At 52.2% G+C, this 22105-nt stretch overlaps 2 protein-coding genes and 1 long non-coding RNA gene across 3 annotated transcripts in view; 1 reads left to right on the top strand and 2 right to left on the bottom strand.

Annotated features, from left to right (window-relative positions):
- LMF1 (lipase maturation factor 1) overlaps window positions 1-9288 on the bottom strand; it is a 144238-nt gene extending 134950 nt beyond the window's left edge. Inside the window, exons 1-2 of the mRNA XM_042036866.1 lie at window positions 9075-9288; window positions 288-597 (exon numbers count right to left, since the gene is read on the bottom strand). Coding sequence (XP_041892800.1) covers window positions 288-597; window positions 9075-9288 — 524 coding nt within the window. The remainder of the gene's footprint in view (window positions 1-287; window positions 598-9074) is intronic.
- A 4197-nt stretch (window positions 9289-13485) lies between these two features.
- Window positions 13486-15504, bottom strand: LOC121668780. The gene is made up of 2 exons (XR_006017557.1): window positions 14439-15504; window positions 13486-14229 (listed from the first exon to the last, which is right to left on the bottom strand). It is a non-coding gene; the product is annotated as an uncharacterized LOC121668780 (long non-coding RNA).
- Window positions 15505-16263: 759 nt separating this feature from the next.
- Window positions 16264-21516, top strand: SOX8 (SRY-box transcription factor 8). The gene is made up of 3 exons (XM_042037433.1): window positions 16264-16937; window positions 18079-18317; window positions 19095-21516. The coding sequence occupies exons 1-3, from the start codon at window positions 16495-16497 to the stop codon at window positions 19808-19810; spliced, it is 1398 nt and encodes a 465-aa protein (XP_041893367.1). The 5' UTR covers window positions 16264-16494; the 3' UTR covers window positions 19811-21516.
- Window positions 21517-22105: the final 589 nt, after the last annotated feature.

The raw sequence follows: 22105 nt of genomic DNA, 5'->3' as shown, positions 1-22105 counted from the left end.
ACAGCTCCAGGGTCCTCAGCACAGGAAGGAATTGTTGGAGCAACTCCAGAGCTGCTCCCAGGGCTGGAGCCACGCTGGGAGAGCTGAGGGTGCTCACCTGGAGGAAACTCCAGGGAGACCTCAGAGCCCCTTCCAGGGCCTAAAGGGGCTCCAGGAGAGCTGGAGAGTGACTTGGGACAAGGCATGGAGGGAATGGAACCTTCCAATGCTCCAAACAGAACAGGAAAATCAATGTGCACCACAAACAGCACGAGGGAAAAGCAAAATAAGAGGGATTGAGAACCCACCAGATCTGTCCAACGTTGACCAAGGAGAGGTAGAGCAGCCACAGCAGGGACATGAGGACCATGTTGGCACAGCCAGTCAGCAGCACAAAGGCTGCCACTGCCAGGCCAGCCAGGGCCAGGCAATCCAGGGTGCTGTCCATGTCAGACCAGTCCAGGAACCAGATGAGTGTGGGTGCGTAGCTCAGGGCATCCAGGCCCACCTTCCCTTTGAAGTACTTCTTGACATCCTGCAGGTAGAGCTTGTAGGGGAGCAGCCCCTTCTCTCCTATCAGCTGCTTGTTCTGGTGGAACGCCACCAGGAAGGCCACGACTGCAGGAAAACAAGGAGAGGGGAAAATGCGTTAGGAATCACCCAGGATGAGGGATGTGTTTTGAATCCAGAGTTACAGAAGCAATTCGTGGAAGGAATTCATTCACAAACCCTCATCTCCAACAGTGCTCAAGCAGAAGGTTCCCTGCTCATGGCAGGGGGTGCACCTGGATGATCTTTAAGGTCCCTTCCAACCCAAAGCACTCCAGGATCCCATGGTTTCTATAAACCACAATGCAGAAGGCAAAGGAACTCTGTACATCCTCTCTTGGCTTTGGAGGAGAGCAGATCTCCATCTTTATGTAACACTTCCTGGGCATCTATCACGGACCGGAATCTTTTCCTTATATTAAAAACACTTCATATTTCAAATTATTGCTAATGAGACATTTTAAACTCATACACCCCATTAAAGAGGTGTTCACAGAATCCCACAATAGTCTGGGTGGGAAGGGATCTTAGAGATCCTCTCATCCCACCCCTGCCATGGCAGGGACACCTCCCACTGTCCCAGGGTGCTCCAAGCCCCAATGTCCAGCCTGGCCTTGGACACTTCCAGGGATCCAGGGGCAGCCACAGCTTCTCTGGGCACCCTGTGCCAGGGCCTCGCCACCCTCACAGGGAACAATTCCTGCCCAATATCCCATCTCTCCCTGCCCTCCGGCAGTGGGAAGCCATTCCCTGTGTCCTGTCCCTCCATCCCTCCTCCCAAGTCCCTCTCCAGCTCTCCTGGAGCCCCTTTAGGCCCTGGAAGGGGCTCTGAGGTCTCCCTGGAGTTTCCTCCAGGTGAGCACCCTCAGCTCTCCCAGCGTGGCTCCAGCCCTGGGAGCAGCTCTGGAGTTGCTCCAACAATTCCTTCCTGTGCTGAGGACCCTGGAGCTGTTCCAGGCACGCTCAGTTCTTTGGGCAGACAATGGTTCGTGGCTCTCCACAACTGCCCCAAACAGCAGCTCTGCCATGGCCTGACCCTCTGCATCCTCCCATACCCTGGAAGGTTGGAAATCCAAAATCTCAACATCTTCCCATCCCCTGAATTCCCACTTTCCCACGTCACTACAGATGTCCCGTTTATAGTGTCTCTGCTCCTGCCCTGGACTATCTTAGACCAGCCAGATGCTTTTTTTAACAGCACATCAGCAATTTAATTACAGATCTTTTGATGGCCTACAGAGAAAGTTGGGCAGTTTTTAGGGATTATCTCATATTTTAGGCATCTCCTGCAGTTACCAATTTGCAGTTTGTAACTCCAGTAATCTCCACATCTCAGGGGAAAAAAAAAAAAACAGTAATGAGCAAGGCCAACATTTCCTGATTAGGCTGCATCCACTAATTTACCCATCCTTCAAACATTATCCAAACACCAGCCATGTCACGGGCAGCAGCACCAGAGCTCTTGCAAAAGGCTGATTTGTTCCCCTCCCCAATGCTCCCTGGTTAATGATCAAATCTGTTTCCTTGCTTATCTCAATGCTGGCATTCTGCAAACAACAATCCTGGTGTTCATCTGGTGTCTCGAACTGGGAGCGCTGGGGGAGAGCCTGTGTGAAATCAGAGCCCAAATTCCCATTTCTTTGAAGTCTGGAGCAGCAACCCAAAGTCTGCAGCCCCAGGGAATCCAACTGAAAGTCCCATTCCCCAGACAAAGGTCTCCAGTGGGTTCCACTTAATCCACTTAACACTCCCCCAGCTCTCAGCACACAGCCATGGATTTTATTCTCATTTTAAAACCACTAAAAGTCATCATCCAACACACAGCAGAGGTCACTGCAAGGGTTCCCTTTGATTCCAGCAGATCCTGAACCCCAGGGATGACACAATAAAGTTGGGAGTTAATTGGTTGTGTCTCTTCCCATCCATCTTTTATACACAGTGAATAATTTTACAAATAAAAGACATTTTTATTCAATTATTTTATTCAATTATGGACAGGGAGAGACATGAGAAAAACTGATGCCAACACTACAGGATCAGTTCTGGAGCACAGGTTAAGTGTTTTCTATTTTATTCATATTTTCTACCAACACTCAGCTCAGCACAACCGTGTAATCAGAAAGCCTGACATGAAACCAGCAGAAATATAATTGAAATATAATTCTTCTGAGCTTTAGACAGCTTAATAGCTTCATTTCTGGCTAAAAAAAAAGCCAAGCAAAGGCCAGTTCTGCCTTAAAACTCCATGGCTTGATTTCCCATGATTAGCACTGCAATTTGCTGCACAGTTTTCCAAAAGTGCTAATCAAATTCACCTCTAAATGCTCCAGAATTGCTGCCCCAACCCATAAGAAGTACTGAGCAGGTTTTTGCCTAAAAAAGTCTAAATTAGACCCCTGCACTGTATGCCAGACAAACAAGGAAAAGGTAAATTAGGAAAAACAAACGCCAGCAATTCCAGCAAAGTCCACATGGTACAGACAAAACCGTGCTCAGCCTCCCTGAGCCTGCAGGCAGCAAACACAGCACTGGAGCTGCCATGAAATGCACATTTTAGGATGGCCCAGCTCAGGAGGGGTTTCCTCCCAGGACATCCATTTCCCACTGCTGGGATTTCCCACATCACCCTTTGCAGCCAAACCCCAGCAGCAGCCACCCTAATTTCGGGAGAATTCACCTCCCCCAAAGCAAATCCCACTGTTCCACCTGTGTTTGATCCATCACCTCCCAGGTGATGCTCACACACGTGCAGCATTCCCAGAGCTCCATCCCGGACCCAGCTCCCTCTCCTGGACGCTCCCCACGCTCAGTCTGCATCTGGATGACTCCGGGCTCCCTCTTCACCCATCTCCAGCATCTTCTGGAGCACCTCTGAAGGGCTCATCCCCCAGGCAGCTCCCTCTTCCACCCATCCATCCATCCATCCACCCATCCATCCATCCATCCATGCCCTCCCAGCTCCCTCTCCAAGAGGTTTCCCCCTCAGGCAGCAGCTCCTGTGCTGCTGGACACAGGGAAGAGCCGAAACTGAAGACAGAGACCGCAAAGGATTTCAGCAACACAGGAGATGCCCAGATCCAGGAGGGAAAAAGGGAAGTTATTTATCAGCTTGTCATTGCTTCCTCTCCCTGAACCCCAGAGAAACTGGATCCTCAAGTTCAGTGTAGCAGGCCCTGCTCCCTTCTCCAGGAACCTTCCCTTTGACCTTGGCTTAGTCAGGGAGGTAAAAAAGTCCCTTTTCCCCCAAAGCCTGTGCTTCTTCCTCAACCCCTATTCCAGAACCTCTCTCCCTGTGGCCTCATGATCGGGGATTTTCCACTCTGCATCTTCCACTCCTTCCAAGGCAAACAAGCTGCTTCCACCTTGGGCACTGACTGGCACAATCACCCCTCTGCTGGGCTTGGGGCACGCTGACCCACTTCCCCTCAGTCCTGGAGCTTTTCCCGGGGAGCCCGCGCCCCTCCAAGCCTCCAGACCTGGCACAAGCCCCCACCACGCTTCCATCAGCCCTGGGGCCACTCACTGCCTGTGCTTTTCATGGACACTTCCAGGATTTGGGAGCGTTCAGCCCAGGCCAGTGCCCTCTGTTCCAGCTGATCTGCCATTCCTCAGGCTGTGCAGGTGGCAGGAGTGGAGCAGCTCCGGGTCTGCCTCCCACTGCGGAGCTTTGACAGCTCACATGGGAGCTCTCCCTGCTGCCAGCTGAGCTTTACATAATATATGCAAATTATCAGGGCTGCTAATAGACCTTCCCTACTTATCCTCACCTCACAAGGTGCTTCACTGTACTTTTCCATTAACTCCCCCCTCTCCACCTTCTCCTTCCCCTCCCAGCCTCCTCTCTTCCCCCAAACCCAGCGTGTTCCTTGCTCAATCCCACATGGTACCAATAACCACCACCCAAGCGTCCCCATCCAAAAGGATTCACTCCATCCAGATTTCCCTGGCACCTCAGCTCCTTTCCCCCAGTCCAGGCTCAGCCTCTCATGGCAGGAGAATGAGCGAATCCCATTCTTCATGCTCAGGAAAGGTTTAAAGATGTGAAATCCAAAACTTTTCAGTCATATGGCTTCTTCTCTCTTCCCCCATGCCCTGTTAAAAGAAGCCTTAACTTTTCCTTAATGCCCAAACCACAAGAAGAACTGAACCAAGAGCACAGAGCTCTGCCTGAAAACCAAACAACATTTTGCACGCACACACACAAAGTCTGCCTGGAGCAGTTTATCAAGTGCCCCTTTGACCCAAGGAGGCATTTGGACAGGCCCTGAGCTGGCTGCTGCAAGCTGAGGTTGGACTGCTGGAAAGAAGGAAGAGCAGAATATTCCTGGTATTTTCTTTATTACCAGAGAAATGAATCGAGTAAGTTCCCAATTGATGAATTCCCCTGCAAAGTCTTGCAACACAGAAGCAACAACACCAGAGCACCGAGCGAAGGGTGAAGCCAAGCACCCACAAAAAACACACAACAAAGTCCTCTGTTCTTAACACCTTTTTTGTTTTCTTGCCTTTCACAGCCAAGCTGAAGACTTTGGGGTGGTTGCTCGGGGGGTTTTGAAGTGCTCATCTCCCTGTTGCCTCCTTGTTTGAAAAGGTGTGTAAATAGAAAAAGCTTCCCTTTGGGTCCCAGGCTGTTCAAAACCACCCCAGCCTGCAGCTGGAGGATGCCCTGGGAAGATCCCTCTGCTCCAGAACAGCTCTGGGCAAGGAGCTGACTGGGAGCTTGATAACAAGAGTGGAGAAGGGAACCTTTTTCCCTTTCCAGGGGGATGCAGCTGCTCAGAAGACCCAGTGCTGACACGCTGCTGGTGCTGCACAGCCTTGCTAACGAGCACTGAGCTGAAATAAAACCTTCCAGGGCAGCAAAAGTGCCTGAAGATGTTCTCTAATCCTGACCAGGCAGGCTGAAAGCTACTGGGAGCCTTTTAATAAAACTGAGGGAAGGGAAAGCAGGGGAGATGGCAGAGAAAGAGAAGAGGAAGGACACCGGGGAGAGCCAGGAACCTACAGGAAGCCAAACCCCCCGAGAGGGCTTTAGATTTCAGATTTAGGAAGAAGGAGCATGAACCTCCCATAGCTCTAGCTCTGGGGAAAGAAAATACTATTAAACAATACATAAGGAGAAGGAAGATAAACTGGATTTAAATAATAGGTTTTATTTCAAAGCTCTTCACAGAGCCTGGCTGAGATTGGGGAGGGTGGTATCTAATTACTTCAATTTCTACAGCTGGAATCTGCTAATAGTAATCACCCAAAAAGGGCACTTAAAAATGATTTAGAAAGAGGGTGAAGGGAGCAAATACTGCACGTTTGTTGTTGAGAGCTTTGGGACCAGCTATTTACCTGTAAGAGCACTTCCAACAAGACCTCAAAGTATTTCTGTATTGCCAAAACACCGACCCCTGTCACAGGGAACAAACACACAGGGCAAGAGCAGGATGGAAAGGCTGCAAATCCCAAACTGGCATTGGTCTGAACCTGTGCCCTGCCCAGGTGAGACCCCACTGCAGAGCTGCCTTCAGCACAGGGTTCCAGCATGGGAAGGATGTGAAACTGCTGGAACCAGTCCAGAAGAGGCACCAGGATGAGCAGAAGGATGGAGCAGCTCTGCTGGGAGAGCTGGGATTGTTCAGCCTGGAGAAGATGTCATTGTGGCCTTCCAGGACCTGAAGGAGCCATCAGGAAACATGGAGAGAGACAATTTCCAAAGGATGGAGTGCCAGGACAGTGCAGCAAGGACCCAGCCTCACAGAGCCCTTTCAGCTGGATCCACTTTCCCTGCCTTCCCACTCCTGCCAGCAGCAGGTGGGACTGGTCTCCGACCTCCCCAAATCCTCAGATCCTCTCCCACCTCCCCTCTCCAACCTGCCTCTCACACAGCAGCTGCTTTGCCAGGGACTTCCCAGGCTCCGGCTGCTCCTGGAAAATCCCTTCCAAAGACAAAAAAAAAAAAAGAGGAGAGTTGTTACAAGCAAAGGGGGTAGGGGAGAAGAGAGGGCACACCAAAGGACACTTCACACCTGCCTTGCTCTGCCTGTCCTCCTTCCACACGGGAAGATCCTCAGGGAAAACATCTCCCTTGCCTGCACCAGGCAATGACCACCTCCTCTGGGAATGGGGTGGGGGGCAGGAAGGAGGTGACAGGCCCCCAGACCATGCTTTGGGGTCACTGTACACCCCAAATCCCATTTCTCTCCATCCCATCCTCAGGATCCTGCGCTCTCCCATCCCTCCATTCCACCCAGGAGGGGGAACAACCCTCAGCTCCCAGAGGAGCTCCAATCACCAGGCAGTGCCCACTTCCCCAACACCTTAACACAAATTCCCCTCAGAGGGTTCACTGCTCAGCCCAGCAGGAAGGAAAGGGTTACACATAAAAGGGTGAAATGAAAGAAGGAGGGAAAACATCCCACGACTGAGGAATGTCAAACTGTCACAATGGCATCAGCCGTCTCCTCAGCGAGTCTGAGCCTCGGCGCGCGCGGAATCGCCGCGTCTGGGAGAAAAATCAGCTGTCACAGTAAATGCTTCCATCTCCAGAAAAAAGCCTGCAAGAGCAGCTTGGCACAGAGGCACAAAATTGTTTTCTGCTGTTTCTAAAAAACCCAGGCTCTCCACAGAGATCAAAGGGCAATCCACCTTCCCTCTGGAGCATCCCACCCCAGGGCTGCCCCAGAGGGAATCTGCCTGCCCACAACCTCTCCAGCTCACACACAACAAGCAGCTTCCACCCCACAAGTTCTTGTGGGACACCTCTGCTGTATTGCCAGCCCCAGCACTGCTGCCAGCAGGAATTTGACCTGTGTTAAACCAGGCCCAGGTCCCTGACCTTGGATCACCCCAAACCAGCAGCAGAACTCCCTAGGACCCGAGTGCAGCCAAGCACAAGTTGCACAACAAGCAGGTGAACTTTTCTCTCCTATACCTCTTCCCTTCACAAGGGACACAAATATCCTCCTGCCCCGCTCCTTCCAGCTCCAGTACTCAAAATCCTCCCTCTGACACTCCACTCTCCAAAAGGTTTCCTCGTTCTACACTACAGAAGCATTTTGAGGTCTCCTCCCTCCCTCAGCTACCTTCTGGCATTCCCACACCTTTCTCTTGCTTGAAAAAGTACCATGAAGAAGTCTCCCTCTTTTTTAGCATCCCACACCTACTCACCAACCTGCAAACTCAGCTTCATCCTCTGGCTCAGGCACTCCCAGCCTCCTTTTCTCCTGCAGCCCACCAGTTTCAATCACTTCCACCAGTAACTCACCTGACCCCCAATCAGATCCTTGTTCCCCACCTCGTTGTCCCAGCTGTCCCACTCACCACAAAGTCCCACACCTTTGATTTTCACCAATTCCCACCCCTCCGGGCAGCCCCTGCTCCCTTCCCACCCCCGACACCCCGTAAGCTCCCAGGTGTGGCACATTTATCACCCCAAATCCACCACCAGGAAGCAGCGGCCTCCACCGAAGGCACAGCAGAGAACAGCAATCAGTTTTTCATAAGAAAACTGCAAACTGAGCCACGGGAAACTCAGCAGCCTGGATTTACACACGGGGGAATATTGGAATCACTTTCATTTTGACTGAAAGAGTCATAACCTCGCATTTCACTGAGAGCTGAAACCAAACTAGAACCAGAGCACGTGTCAAAACCATACGAAACTACAACTTCTGCATGGTTTTGATGCAAAATAATCTAAGCAGGCTGGCAGGCTACAAATTCTAACGATTCCGTGGACAAATCTGGGGCAAGTTTAGAATTTGTACCGTAGTGTGTTACTTGTCAGTTTTGGTTTCACTGTAAATATTTTTAAATGGAGCACCAGCGGGCTTTGAGCGCAGCTCTCAGTGCCAAAGCAAGAGGCAAACAAGCACGGCAGAGGCTGGAAACTGCTTCTACTGTGAAATAATTTAAGGTCATGTCGACTGTAGGTCCTAGTTGGTGGTGTTGGCACCCAGGGATGTCAACTCTCTCTCTAGTCCTGCTGCTGCATAAGACAAAAAGTTCTTGCACTGGGAGCTCACAAGTTGAAGGGAAAGGATGAGCAGCTCCAAACAGCTCTGCTGAAAGGTACCAGCCTTGTGGTGTGAGCAAACTTCTCCTTCCAGCTCCACCAGCTTCCAACATCACCAACCCCATCCCAGCATCAGCCACAGGGTTCCCAACCCACCAGGAAAGTAGGAGTGAAAAAGAAGAGAATCATGGGATATCCTGAGCTGGAGGAGACCCACAAGGTTCATATAATCATAGAATAAACTGAATTGCGAAGGACCCACAGGGATCACCGAGTCCTGTTCCTGTACAGGACATGCCCAAGGATCTCACCACGTGCCTGCGAGCGGTGTCCAAACGCTCCTGGAGCTCCGGCAGCCTTGGGAATGTGCCCATTCCCTGGGGAGCCTGCTCGGTGCCCCACCACCCTCCGGGGGAAGAACCTTTCCCTGCTCTCCCCCCTAACCCTCCCTGGCACAGCTCCAGCCGTTCCCTGGCTGCCGTCCCCGCTCACCACTCGGGGACAGCGCGGGGCGCAGGGGCAGCGCCCGCCCGGCACTCACAGTACAGGAGGGCAATGGAGCGCAGCAGCACGATGCGGGTCAGCCAGAAGGTGCCCGGGGAGAGCGGCGAGGCCGCGGCACCGACGCCGGGCCCGGGGGAATCGGGGGATGCAGCGGGGGCCGCTCCGGGGGCTCCATCGGGGGCTCGGTCGCGGCCCGGGCGGCGCTGGCGCAGCCCCGCGCTGGGCGCCGCCATGTCGGGCACAGCGAGCATGTGCGGCCGGGCGGGGCGGGCCCGTGAGGGGACACGGCGAGGACGGGGGGAAACCGGGAAAATCGGGGAGAAATGGGGGGAAATAGGGAGAATTCTCTGCAAAGCGGCGCCGCCATGTCGGGCACAGCGAGCATGGGCGGCCCGGCCGGGCGCGCGCGTGAGGGGTCACGGCAGGGACGGGGGAAAATAGAGGGGGAACGGGGAAAAACGGGAAGAAACGGGAAAAGTTCTCAGCGAACCGGCGAGAAAATGCAAAGTTTTATTTTAAAAAAAATAACGTAAGCGGCCAGCGCAGCCGCGGAGCTGGTGAGGGGTCTGGAGCATCTCTGTGATGAGGCTGCCGGAGCTGGGACTGGCTGGAGAAGGGAAGCTGAGAAGGGATCCCATGGATCCAAGTATTTCCAAGGGGTGTTGGAGGATGGTGCCAGGCTCTGTTCGGTGGTGCTTAGCAACAGGATGAGGAGTGATACCCTGAGCTAAACCAGAATCCACATCGCAGAATACTGTGATTTGGAAGGGACCCGCAAGGACGATCGAGTCCTTCAGCGAATGGCTCATACAGGGATTGAATCCACAACCTTGGTGTTACCAGCACCATGCTTGGACCAGCGGAGCTCAGGACAGATTAACACAACAAATTCCACCTCAACTTAAAGAAAAACTTATTTCCGTGGAGGTGGCAGGGCCCTGGAACAGCTGCCAAGGGAGGGTGTGGAGTCTCCCTCTCTGGAGACATCCCAAACCCACCTGGACACGTTCCTGTGTCACCTGCTCCAGGTGACCCTGCCTGGGCAGGGGTTGGACCGGGGGATCATTTTAAGTTAAATTCCTCAGGTTTTCCTCATAGAATCAGAATGGTTTGGGTTGGGAGGGACCTTAAAGCTCATCCACTTCCACCCCTGATACCTTCCACTATCCCAGGCTGCTCCAAACCCCGTCCAACCCGGCCTTGGACACTTCCAGGGATCCAGGGGCAGCCCCAGCTTCTCTGGGCACCCTGTGCCAGGGCCTCGCCACCCTCCCAGGGAACAATTCCTTCCCAATATCCCATCTAAATTCACACTTGTGATGCTGCCGTGGTTTTTACTTCATATAATTTATAGGCGTCAAGCATTTGGCTGTGTGGAGTTCATAAATAGTATTTTTGAGCATAAACATACATTGAGTATCCCCTTAGTAAACACCTCCGTGCTGGTCGCTGAGAAAGCATCTGCTATCAGGTGTAACATTATTCAACATTTCTCATCCTCTAAACCAGTCCCTTCTAAATGCCCCTTTTGTTTTTCCAGTTTCCCATCACTGCTGCTTGCATTGTTCTTAGGGGGAAAAAAAAAATCCCACATAATGGTGCATTGTATAGGGAAGGAAAAATCAGCTATTTGTTAAAGGCCACTGGAATACTGCAGTTTTGCTCTCCCATTGGATCAGTCGTGAGATTTGGCAAGGAAAATTTAAATAGATGGGAGCTAATGGTTTCCTTTGTGGGGTCTTTTACAGCAAATCCCACGTTAAATGGGGATGTCTGTAAAACAAACTGGATAATTGAGGAAATTACTGAGGGAAAGTGGAGGGTTTAGGCTAAAGATTTAGCAAAAAAGGGAGGAATAATTGGGGCTGGGAAGGGAATGCTGAGCTGGGTCGATTCTCATTGCTGAGGGTCGCTCTGAGATGTGCCAGATGCACAGGTTGGGGTGGTGGCACCAAGCGGGGGACATCGTGTGTCAGGAGCACCTTTAAACAGGACAAGCTGCAAATTTTAAGCTTAAAACAGCAGAAGTATGTTGTCACTAAGAAGGACTCAATTCACGTAACAGGCAGTGGAAGCCTTTCCTGGCTTTCCTGGAAGATGATTCAGGCTAGAAAGAAAAACATGTGATAAACCAGTTGATTAGGACACCAAACGACGCCTTTTCTGTCCCAAATGTGACTCGAGGATCTTTGTGTGTCCCTCCCAACTCAGAACATTCCGTGATTCACCGAATCTCTTTGTGGGGACCATCACCTGTGCTGGCTTTTCTGCTCACGTATCCATTTCTTCATTTATTTTCACGTGGCAACTTCACAAGCGACACAGCAGGAAAGCAAACAGCGCAACCCCCAAGCAAATAACGCAGACAAGGTATTTAAGAGCGAGGTTTTGAGCCTTTCAAGCCTCCAGGGGAAGGCAATTCATGAATGCCAGGCGAGCAGGGGCATCATTGATGCTCCTCTTCATTCACCAAACCGCCCCCAACGCCACGTCCCCTATTTTGCTGTGTTCCAGCCAGCTGCAGGAGTGCCAGGGGAACAAGCCTTTACTGTCACAGCAGCCAGCAGCTGTCCCCAGCAGCACCCCAACCCCGCTGGCCCTGGCACCCGAAGTCGCTCTGTGTTCATTCAGGTCTGGCCTTTCGCCCCTCTGGCTGCCAGGAATGGGGTTGAAAGGGAGCAGAGAAAGGGAATGTGCGCCGAAGTCGGGAGCTTGGGAGGCAGCATTAGCATGGGGGGCTCCTCTGAAGAGAGCATACATTCAGTTATGGATAATGCAGGCACACACCGAGCACTCAGCTGCGTTTGCTGAAGGGGACATGGGCATCTCACAAAGAATTCGGGAGCTTCCTTCTGCTAATCCATTTTTTTCCAGCAGTAATAATTTTTCCCTTTAAAATCCCCAATTTTCCCCGTGGAACTTTGCTCTTTAACTCCAGGATTAACAGGATTAGGGCTGGAAAAGATTTCCACCTTTTTTCTCTCGTGTATTTGTGCAGGATAATGAGGAGGTGCTGATTCAGAAGAGGGATTCTTAAGTGGTACCATAGGAGAAGCAATTAATAATCACAATAATCATAATTAATCCTAATAATCTCCATTATTTTGAAAAGATGCCATCCAGACTGTGCTGTGCAGGAGGAAAGAAGAGATCCTCTGCTGACACCTCACCTGACACTTAATGTACAATTCATACATGGGTGGGTTTTGATCCTGCAAAAACATTTTCATTTTCTTGCTGGGGTCTTTGAATATTCGAATAAATACCAAATAAATCAATTTTATTCAATACATTTTGAATAAAAATAACATATTGACATCAGACGTCCTTTTTCTCTGGTGTCCACTGCCATGCTCAAACCTAGAAAATATTTAGGAATCCCATGGATTCCTCTCCACTTGTATTTCAAGCAGGAGAAAGAGGAAGCACTGGAGTCCTGCCCAGTGCAGGTGTGCAGAGCTTTTTTTATCCACACCAGGTAAATATTCATGTGGAAAAGAGCTGCTGCAGGACACAGAACTGCGGGATTAGGTTGGAAAAGCCCCCCCAGATCATCCAGTCCAACCATCCCCCAGCACTGCCAAGGCCACCCCTAACCCATGTCCCCAAGTGCCGCAGCCACACCAGCTTCGGATGAGGCAAGGCCCATTTTCTGTGAATGAAAGGCAAATTTTGGACCTTTTGGCAAGGAATGGATCCACACCAATTTAGCCTTAAAATTGTGTGAGCGGGCAGTGGAGCTTTCCCAAGCACCCAGTGCAGGATGGGACCCATCACTCCTGTCCAGCTTGAGGGCAAAGCTCGTCAGCCCTTCTGCTGCTGTTTTAATTGAAATTCATTGAAGTTACCACCTGCCTTTTTATTCCTTCTTTTCAGATATCAGGAACTTTCCTGGAAAGGCTTGGACATTGTTTCACAGCAGCCTCAGAGCTGCCACGTTCTCTGGGCTGAGCATGAATCCTGCAGGTGTCAGAGGCTGATTTTAACACCACAGGTTCCTCTTATCTGATCAGGGCTCGGTTTTAATTCCAAATCGTGCTCTTTCTCTTTGCTCCTTGGACTTCCCATGTACAATCTGCTGGCAGGTCAGAGGAGGCCAGCTTGGGAGAAATGAGAACTTTCCCCCTTGATCAGATTAAGGGTGGAGCCCACCTTTGGGAGGGATATGGTCTGTGTGTGCATCCCAGAGCACATCCATGGGATCCAGAGATTCCACGCGCTCTCATCCTCTAAAAATGCCTTCCCTGGCTGCCACTGGAAAGGAAATTTTTCCTTCCTGGCACGAGCAGGGCTCTGCCTGCTCTGGAGCCAATGCACACGCGCTCTTATTCCTGCAGGAGGAAGGGGTATGGAACAGAGGAACCAGGATGGGAGGTCAAGCTGCCTCCATCCCACAGGGATGCTGAGGATTCCCAAGTGAGAATGTGATGGAGCCAGGCACACAGATCTTGTATTTACTGCCCAATTCCCAGAAACACTGGCTGAGCTGGCCAGGAACTTTACTGGAGACCACGTCAGAAAATGAAGCAATATTCCAAATATCAGCCTCTGCCGTGCCCACTCCGTCAGGAACAGCTGGGTCTGTTCCCCCAAATCCTCTCTAAACATGTCCCACCTGGGTGAACTCCTAAAGGCTCCACTGGGCAACAGGAACCTCGGTTCTCCCCTCCCGAATCTGCACCCTTTTCCTGGGAATGCTGATGTCAGGGCCTGCCCTGCAGCAGCCTGGGTCGGGCCAGAGCCGTGTCAGGCCAGGATGACGCATCCTGTGGGATCCGGCCCTGCAGCTCCAGCCTTTGCCCATCCCTGGGCAAACATCCCTGCTCCTTTGTCATACAAAATCCAACCACAAGACCCCGCAGGACAAACGGCCCCACTTGAACCCACTTGTTCCCTGAGCATTATCTCATTCCATTTCATGGATGAGTGAACTTCTCAGGAAACCGGAGCTACTGAGCTTCTCCAGGTGCTCCAGCTCTCTCCTGTCCCTGAGTGCTGGCTGTGTGAGGCCAGGGAATGCTGCTCCATCCCCTGAGGACTGACACAGGAACATGGAATGGTTCGTGCGGGATCACAGAGCCAGACGTGCAGCAGGACACGTTCCCTGCCCCGCTCCAAGGCACGGCCTCTTCCCTGTGCCCATCTCTGGAATAAGAGGAAACAACTGCCCAAAGTCGTCTTCCTCCTTCTACCTGTGCTGGACAAAGAGGGATTCAAGCTTGAGGGCTGGAAAATGCAATTCCCTGCCTCAAGGCAGGGCTGGGGAGCCCTGGAAGGCAGCAGCAAGCAGGGAATAAAACCAACGTCTCTAATTCCTGCCGTCCTTGGGGGCTTCTTTTACACGAATCTTTGGAGTTGAAGACAGGGAGCAGAAAAAAGGGGTTCTTGTTTCCATTCCTACCTCCAAAGCTCCGAGCATCCCACAAATCCCTTCCCAGCCTCAGTCACGCACTGAGGTTGGGTTCCTCTGAGGAAGGTGCTCCACAGGAGAGGCTGGATTGGGAAAGATGGACTAAAAATAGTGATTATTGCTTGGACTCAGCCATGGCTAAAAACCCAGATGAAACACTGGAATTCTGTGAGTCGAGGTAAATTGCCCAATGAGACAGGATTTATAGGAATATACATTAATTATGTGTCACACGAGAGGGAAAAGAAGATTTTTCCAAGTGTCCAACAGCACTGCAAAGTCACCAATGCATAGCCCAGGGAAACATAAACTCATCCCCAATCTCATTAAGTTTAGCAGGAAATTTCAATTATTCCTCATTAGAAAGTCCAAAGTATTTAGTTTGCCTTGAGCCTTAAAATAATTTTTTTAAGGACATTTTGAAAATTGTATTTCAAATAACTTTGTCAGGAGGTAACGCTGCAAACAGAAAGCTGAAAACTGGAAAAATTAGGGTTTGGAGTTTTTTTAAATAAAATTAAATCCTGCTTTGCAATTTGAGAGAATAAATTAATTTTCACGTAGAAGGCAGGCAGCTGTTCAGGCACATTTAAAAACATTTTAAATTCAAAGCATACGGTTTTATTTATTACACATCACAGTAATTAAACAAAAAACCACTACGTTCCTGCTACTTTTTAAACGCTGGAATGCTCGGAGCCCAGCTATTTTTTCCACTGTCAATCTTATACGTGACCCTCTATTTTTCCGGGGGGAAGCAGCAGATAAAACTGGAATTTGAGGAGTTGCTTTTATTTCCCCCCCACCCCCAGTCGCAATTAGAAGGCTGAATTCCGCGGATAATTAGAATCAAATGCTCCAAATAAATGCTGCAAAAGCAGGGCTGGCTTGGAGAGGGGCAACTTAAACTGACGGGAGAGATTTCGGGGGCCACCCTCCCTTTTTCCCCGATCCAAAGGCTCACCCCGAGGTGCCGCATCCTCCTCCGGCCGGGACCTCCCGGGTGCTTCCCGGTGCTCGGGACCGAGCCCGCTGCGGGAAGGCTGCGGGAAAAGAGGACAGGAGAGTCGGGGAGGGGACACGGAGGGTCTCGTGTCGCTTTTTCCCAGCGATTCCCCGCTTTCCTCCGTTACGCGCCCGTTGGAGAGTGCGGGGGCGAAGCGACGCGCTCGGGGCTGCGGGAGCGCACGGCCCCGGGGCACGGGGGATCGGCTGCAGGGGGCACACGGGGACCGTCGCCCCCCCCCTGCCACGCGCCGACCGCCCCAAAAACCCCTCGGAAAGGGGCTTTAAAATAACCGGCGGTCTCACGGCACCGCTCCGCCGCCCCGCAGCCGCTGCCGCTCCGCGCCTCTTCCCCGCGGCATCCCCGTTCCGCGGCGCTTGGAAAAGGACCCGGCGGCTCCATCCCGCACCCGCTGCCCGGTACCCCGCTAGAAAACCGGGATCACGTCTGTACACTGGCGTATAAAACACATCCCCACCGTCGGGGGGTCCCCGCCAGTACCGCGCGGCGGTGAAGCCCCCGGACGATTTGCAGCGGAAAAAGCACAGAGGAGCCGAAAGAGGCAGCCGGAACAGGGAGCCGGAACAGCGGCGGGTGGCAAAAAGCGGGCCCGGGCGGCAGCGGGAGCCGCAGCGGGACCCCTCGCCGGCGGAGCGGGGGCTCTGCGGCGGCGGGCGAGCGGCGCGGCCCCGCCGGGCCGGAGCCCCGCCCCTTATGGAAATCACCGCGGCCTCTCCGCCAATGGCGAGCGGCGGCGGAGGCGGGGCCGCTCGCCCTGCCCTTAAAGTAACTTGTTGCCAGGGGCCCCGTTTCGCACTGGACGTGGAGCGCGGCGCGGGGCAGCGCGGGGCCGCGGCGGCAGGACCGGCTGCGGAGCGGGGGGGAGGAGTGCCGATTTTGGGTTGAATTTTGCGCGTTTCGTGTCTTTTTCCTTCTAGAATTTATTATTTTTGCTCGTTTTCCCGCCGCTCGGGCGCCCGCGGAGGGTGCGCGGCCCCCGGCGGGCACAGCGCGCGGCCGGCCCGGCTCTGCCGCCCGCCGATGCTCAACATGACCGAGGAGCACGACAAAGCGCTGGAGGCTCCGTGCAGCCCCGCAGGCACCACCAGCTCCATGTCCCACGTGGACTCGGACTCGGACTCGCCGCTCTCCCCCGCCGGCTCCGAGGGGCTGGGCTGCGCCCCCGCGCCCGCCCCGCGCCCGCCCGGCGCCGCCGCGCTGGGGGCCAAGGTGGACGCGGCCGAGGTGGACGAGCGCTTCCCCGCCTGCATCCGCGACGCCGTCTCGCAGGTGCTCAAGGGCTACGACTGGAGCCTGGTACCGATGCCCGTCCGCGGCAACGGATCGCTCAAGGCCAAGCCGCACGTCAAGCGGCCCATGAACGCCTTCATGGTGTGGGCGCAGGCCGCCCGCAGGAAGCTGGCGGACCAGTACCCGCATCTGCACAACGCCGAGCTCAGCAAGACCCTGGGCAAGCTCTGGCGGTGAGTCCCGACCCGCGCGGACCCCCCGCGCCGCGTCCTCCGCGGGGCTGCGCGGCTGCAGTCTCCCTCCCAGCGCTTCTTTAAAGCTTCTGCCTGCTTTGTTTTTATTAATCTCTGTTTCTCGGGGTTCTCGGAGCGCTTCGAACTGAAGTACAACCCTCCCCTCCGAGCATCCCGGCGCGCTGCAAAGGACACAGCGGTCCCTGCTCCGAAAATCCCCCGAGCGGCTTGGGCACCCTCGCTCCTGCCACGGGTGGATTTTCCCTGCTGCATCACGGAGATGCACAAGCAGCCTTTCCCTTGCCTGCGGCTTCCCCATCCCCACGCGATGAGACTTTTTTAATGACTTGTTTTATGGCTTTTTCTATTTTTTTTTTTCCTTTGGGCTTTGCTTGTTGCTTAACAAGCTATAAACTCAACTAAACCAATTTTTAACAGTTCTTTTAACGAGCTTCCTAATTTCCCTGCTTATCTGCCTAGCGCTGCCCGGGGATGCAAACTTTTATTTGCTGGGCAGCATCCGAGCCTGCTTTGCTTTCCGAGGCTCTTCCCTGAGCCACGTTTTTCCGTGTGATTTATCCCATGGTGTCTGCCTGTACCTAATTCCCATCTTTCCTGCCTGCTCGGGCCAGCGATGCTCCCGCTGCGGTTTGAGCCTCTCCAAGAGTTTGCGAAGAGAGGTGTGGGCGGGGGGGGGGAGAGTTTGGAAAGCAATAATCCCATCCCTGGTGCCTTCGTGGCTTCTTTGTAAGCACCAAACAAAGCTGGAAATGTTTGTGGTGGTGAGGGGGTGGCATTCGCAGGGCAAACATGGGAATTATATTTTGTAATTGTGTTGGAAATGGGGAAGGGGGATTTTGTTTTGCCCACTTATCCCTGTCCATAGTGGTTGGGTTTTTCATGGCACTGTAGTTGGTATTTTATTCCATTTTTTGCTGTGGATTTTAACTCTTTTTTTACCACAGCAAATTAATCTCGTAGTTAACTTGCTGAGTACTCAAATCAGTGCATGGGAAGTGGGGATGTACGAGTCTGAAAACAAGACGAAAACTTCGAAGGAAAAGATCCTAATTTTGGATATTTTTTTTTCCTCTCTTCCTTATTAAAACCACCGAACTCCCCAAATCCATCCCCAAACCAGTTTATTGAGCGAAAACGAGAAACGTCCCTTTGTGGAGGAAGCCGAGCGGCTCAGGGTGCAGCACAAAAAGGATCACCCGGATTACAAATACCAGCCCCGAAGGAGGAAAAGCGTCAAAGCCGGCCAGAGCGACTCGGACTCGGGAGCTGAGCTCAGCCACCACGCTGGCACTCAGCTCTACAAGGCCGACACGGGGCTGGGGGGCATGGCCGACTCCCACCACCACGGGGATCACACAGGTAAAGGGCGGCATTCCCGCTGATCCCTGCGTCTCAGGGTGGGATGGGATCCCGCTGCCTCCCGCCGTGGGGAGCCAAAGCAGGAGCTGTTGTTCCAAGAGCTGCGCTTGGGAGCATGACTGTGGTTTTCCTCAGTGAGTGCTCCTAGAGCTGCCTGTGCCATAGGGAATCCCCAAAGCACCGGGATCCCAGTGTCCCTGGAGTGGGGAGAGTGAACTGTGAGCTAATCAGGGTCAATAACTGGGGTTCCTGGGAAGCAGGGTCCTGGAGCAGAGTTTCCCAGCGCCGGGAATTGGCTCAGGGAGCATGCTGACAGATTCCAGGAGCATTGCGAACGTCCTGCAGCCTCAGACACTGCTGTGCTCCAGCCCAGCCTGGCTGGGGATCCCGGCCCTGGATCCCTCTGCCTCAGGAGAGTCGGGCTGGCCTCAGGCTGCCCACGGGGAGAGGATGAGCTCCATCATGGGGCTCGTCACGGGGCTCACGCTCTGATTCCACCCCAATCACTCGGGCACAGCTGAGTTTGTGCCACCAGGGTGTCCTGGTGTGTCCCAGAGTGATCCTGATGGGCACAGAGTACTCCCAGCTTCATCCCATCACCCATGTGGGAGGCTCATCCCAAGGGGGACGTGGTCACAGGGGGACGTCACCCATACCTGACACGGTGCCATAGATTTAAATCCCCAATAAGAGATGGGCGAAACACATTTCTTGGATGGTGAAGGAGTTGGCTGTTCTGTGGTCACTGTTAAAGCCTTGCTGTCCCTTTGTCCCCAGGCCAGCCCCACGGGCCCCCCACGCCGCCCACCACCCCCAAAACCGACCTGCACCACAGCAGCAAGCAGGAGCTGAAGCACGAGGGCCGGCGCCTGGTGGAGAGCGGCCGCCAGAACATCGACTTCAGCAACGTGGACATCTCGGAGCTGAGCAGCGAGGTCATCAACAACATGGAGACCTTCGACGTGCACGAGTTCGACCAGTACCTGCCCCTGAACGGCCACGCGGTGCTGCCGGCCGAGCACGGCGCCGCCGCCGCCTCCTACGGCAGCTCCTACTCGCACTCGGGCTCGCAGGTGTGGACTCACAAGAGCCCGGCCGCGGCGTCGCCGGCGGCGGCCGAGCCGGGCCAGCAGCGGCCGCACATCAAGACGGAGCAGCTGAGCCCCAGCCACTACAGCGAGCAGCCCCACGGCTCCCCTGCGCACTCCGACTCGTACGGCTCCTATGGCGGCCAGGCCTGCGCCACCTCGGCCGCCCCGGCCGCCGCCGCCGCCTCCTTCTCCAGCTCGCAGTGCGACTACACGGACCTGCAGAGCTCCAACTACTACAACCCCTACCCCGGCTATGCCTCCAGCCTCTACCAGTACCCCTACTTCCACTCCTCGCGTCGCCCCTACGCCACCCCCATCCTCAACGGGCTGTCCATCCCGCCGGCGCACAGCCCCACCGCCAACTGGGAGCAGCCCGTCTACACCACCCTGACCAGGCCTTAAAGGATTCCCGGAGCCTCCGAAGGCTTCCCTGGAATTATGCACTAATGAAGGAATGAGGAGGAAGAGCGTGGAGTGCCGCCGTCGTTTCCAAAGTGCCTCCTGAGCCGCTGGGAACTCTGCTCGTCCTGACCTTGCTTCGAAACTCTCCGAAAGGACAGAGCTCTATTTTTCTTTGATTCGTAGGATTTAAGAAATTCAAAAAAACAAAAAAAACAAACAAACAAAAAAACAAACAAAAAACCAACCAAACAAAGAACAAAAAGAATTTTTTTAAAAAAAAACAACCTAGAGGGGAAAAAAAGAAAGGAAAAGGACCGGCGATGCCTTTTGCGTAAATGAAGGACAAAACGTTCGACTCCTCTGGGAGGACTGAGCCGAACTTGCTCGGCCTGGAAGTTTGGCCAAGTGCAAAAAGTGGAGCAGGGGGTGGGGAGAGGGGGAGACAAAACAACAACAACAACAAAAAAAAGCTGTTTGAGACTTTCAGGGTCTATTGCAATGTGAGGAACGGACCAACCTTGAGGGCAAGAACTCACTGGGACCAACAGGGATGAGCCCCGAAATCCCGGAACAATCCCGTGGGAAGAGTCTGATGGGACCAACCAATTCAGTGTCTGAAGTGTTTGTTTTGTTTGTTTTTTTTTTAGTCAGGAGTTCTTCTAAGCAAGGTTTGGCTGTAATTAACATTTTGGTTTTTTGGAAGCTTCAAATGTTTTTGGTTGTTTTGTTTTGGGTTTGTTTGTTTGGTTTTTTTTTTTTTTTTAAATCTGTTAAATATGTATTTATGTTCTGTATTATTTTGTCTTTTAATTAATGAAGTAATTTTGTGCAAAACGGTAAAAAAAGTAGAATTTTAAAAGATTTTAAAGATGGGGGAGGGAGCCTAAAAAATAGTGGAGATGATACAATAAACTGGTGTTATGAGTCTATAGATTTTCCTTGGTTTTTGGGTTTTTTTCATTTTGGAACCGCTGCAGGAGCCGTGCTGGAGAGAGGGACTGAAGGAATCTGCCTGGAAACTCCAATGGGAATGTCAAATAATGAGGGGGGGGAATTACTAATTCATTTGGGAGGCTCAAAGGCTTACTATAAAGGGCAGGTGATTTTCTGGCCACCTGTTTTGGGCTTTTAAAATTGGATTTAAGGAGTCTTCGAAGGCTTTCAGAACCAGGACTACTTTAAAGAAGCTGTAATTTAATGAGAAATGATCGACTGCCGCTTTAATTTTGGCTTCTAGGGACCAGATATCATCCATCAAGCTGTGAAACTAAAATCTCCTCCACTAAAAAAATGGGTTTAGGTACTTAGTTTTTAGACTAATATTTCATTGATATATTTCTACTTCTTCCATTGTATGCTGAGCATATAAATAACCATCTATTTTATGGGAACTCGTGCCTTTAAAACCTTTGTAAATCTAAACCCACCTTTCAGAGGTTATTCATCTTTTTACCTTTTCTACGTTTCCTACTCTTTTTTCTAAAAAATATTTTTTTGCATATTTCCTTTCGGGGGTGGGGGAGGAAGGGACACGCTGGGCTGGGGGAAAAGACAAGAAAAGCTCATTTTTATGCAATCTATTTTTCTGTATAAAGTTTGAAAGACTTTTGGCTGTTACTGATCTGTTCTCTTCACTCGCTTCTGACTAAGCAATGCTAACTATTGTACAGATCCATTTGATAAAATTAAAAAGTGCTTTTTATCAAGGATGTGTTCTGTTTTCTTTCTGCTTGAGCCTGTTTTCTGCGCTGGGAACAACCTGGGAGAACAGCTTGGAAGGAGATGCAATCTTCAGAATAAAATCTTTTCATCAAGGATTTATTTTCCTTTTAGTCTGGATTTTTTTTTTCCCCCCTCGCTCCTTTTCCCTTTGCTTCATGTCTTACTCTGAGATTTTTTGGAAATACAGATAAATTAATTTGTTTTTTTCCTTTGAGAAGGGCATGTCCATGCCTGTAATCCCAAGGATTTCATAGGATTTCAGTGCTCACATGAGGCTGGGTTTGCAAGGTCAGCCTGCGTGGGTTTAGCCCCGGTTGATTTTCCTCCTGTAGGAAATTTACAGGAAGAAATTCACTTTTCTGCTTGTAAATAAATACCTCTGCATTACGAGAGCAACCAAATTATATGTTGCATGTGGGGCTTGGTTGATTTCTTTTTTTCAACACGGTCATTACAATTGTTACATTTGTAACTCTTACTTTGGTTTCTTGCAGAAATATTCGGTCGCTGCTCGGGGCTGTCAGTTCAGGGAGCGGCGGGGTCTCAGCCTGGGAGGAAAATGTTGGGATTCGG

This window comes from Corvus kubaryi, unplaced genomic scaffold (assembly GCF_017639235.1).
Source record: "Corvus kubaryi isolate FWS band 111438036 unplaced genomic scaffold, C.kubaryi_AGA036_p1.0 37387, whole genome shotgun sequence".
Taxonomy (NCBI): domain Eukaryota; kingdom Metazoa; phylum Chordata; class Aves; order Passeriformes; family Corvidae; genus Corvus; species Corvus kubaryi.
This window is presented reverse-complemented; position numbering and strand designations above follow the sequence as displayed.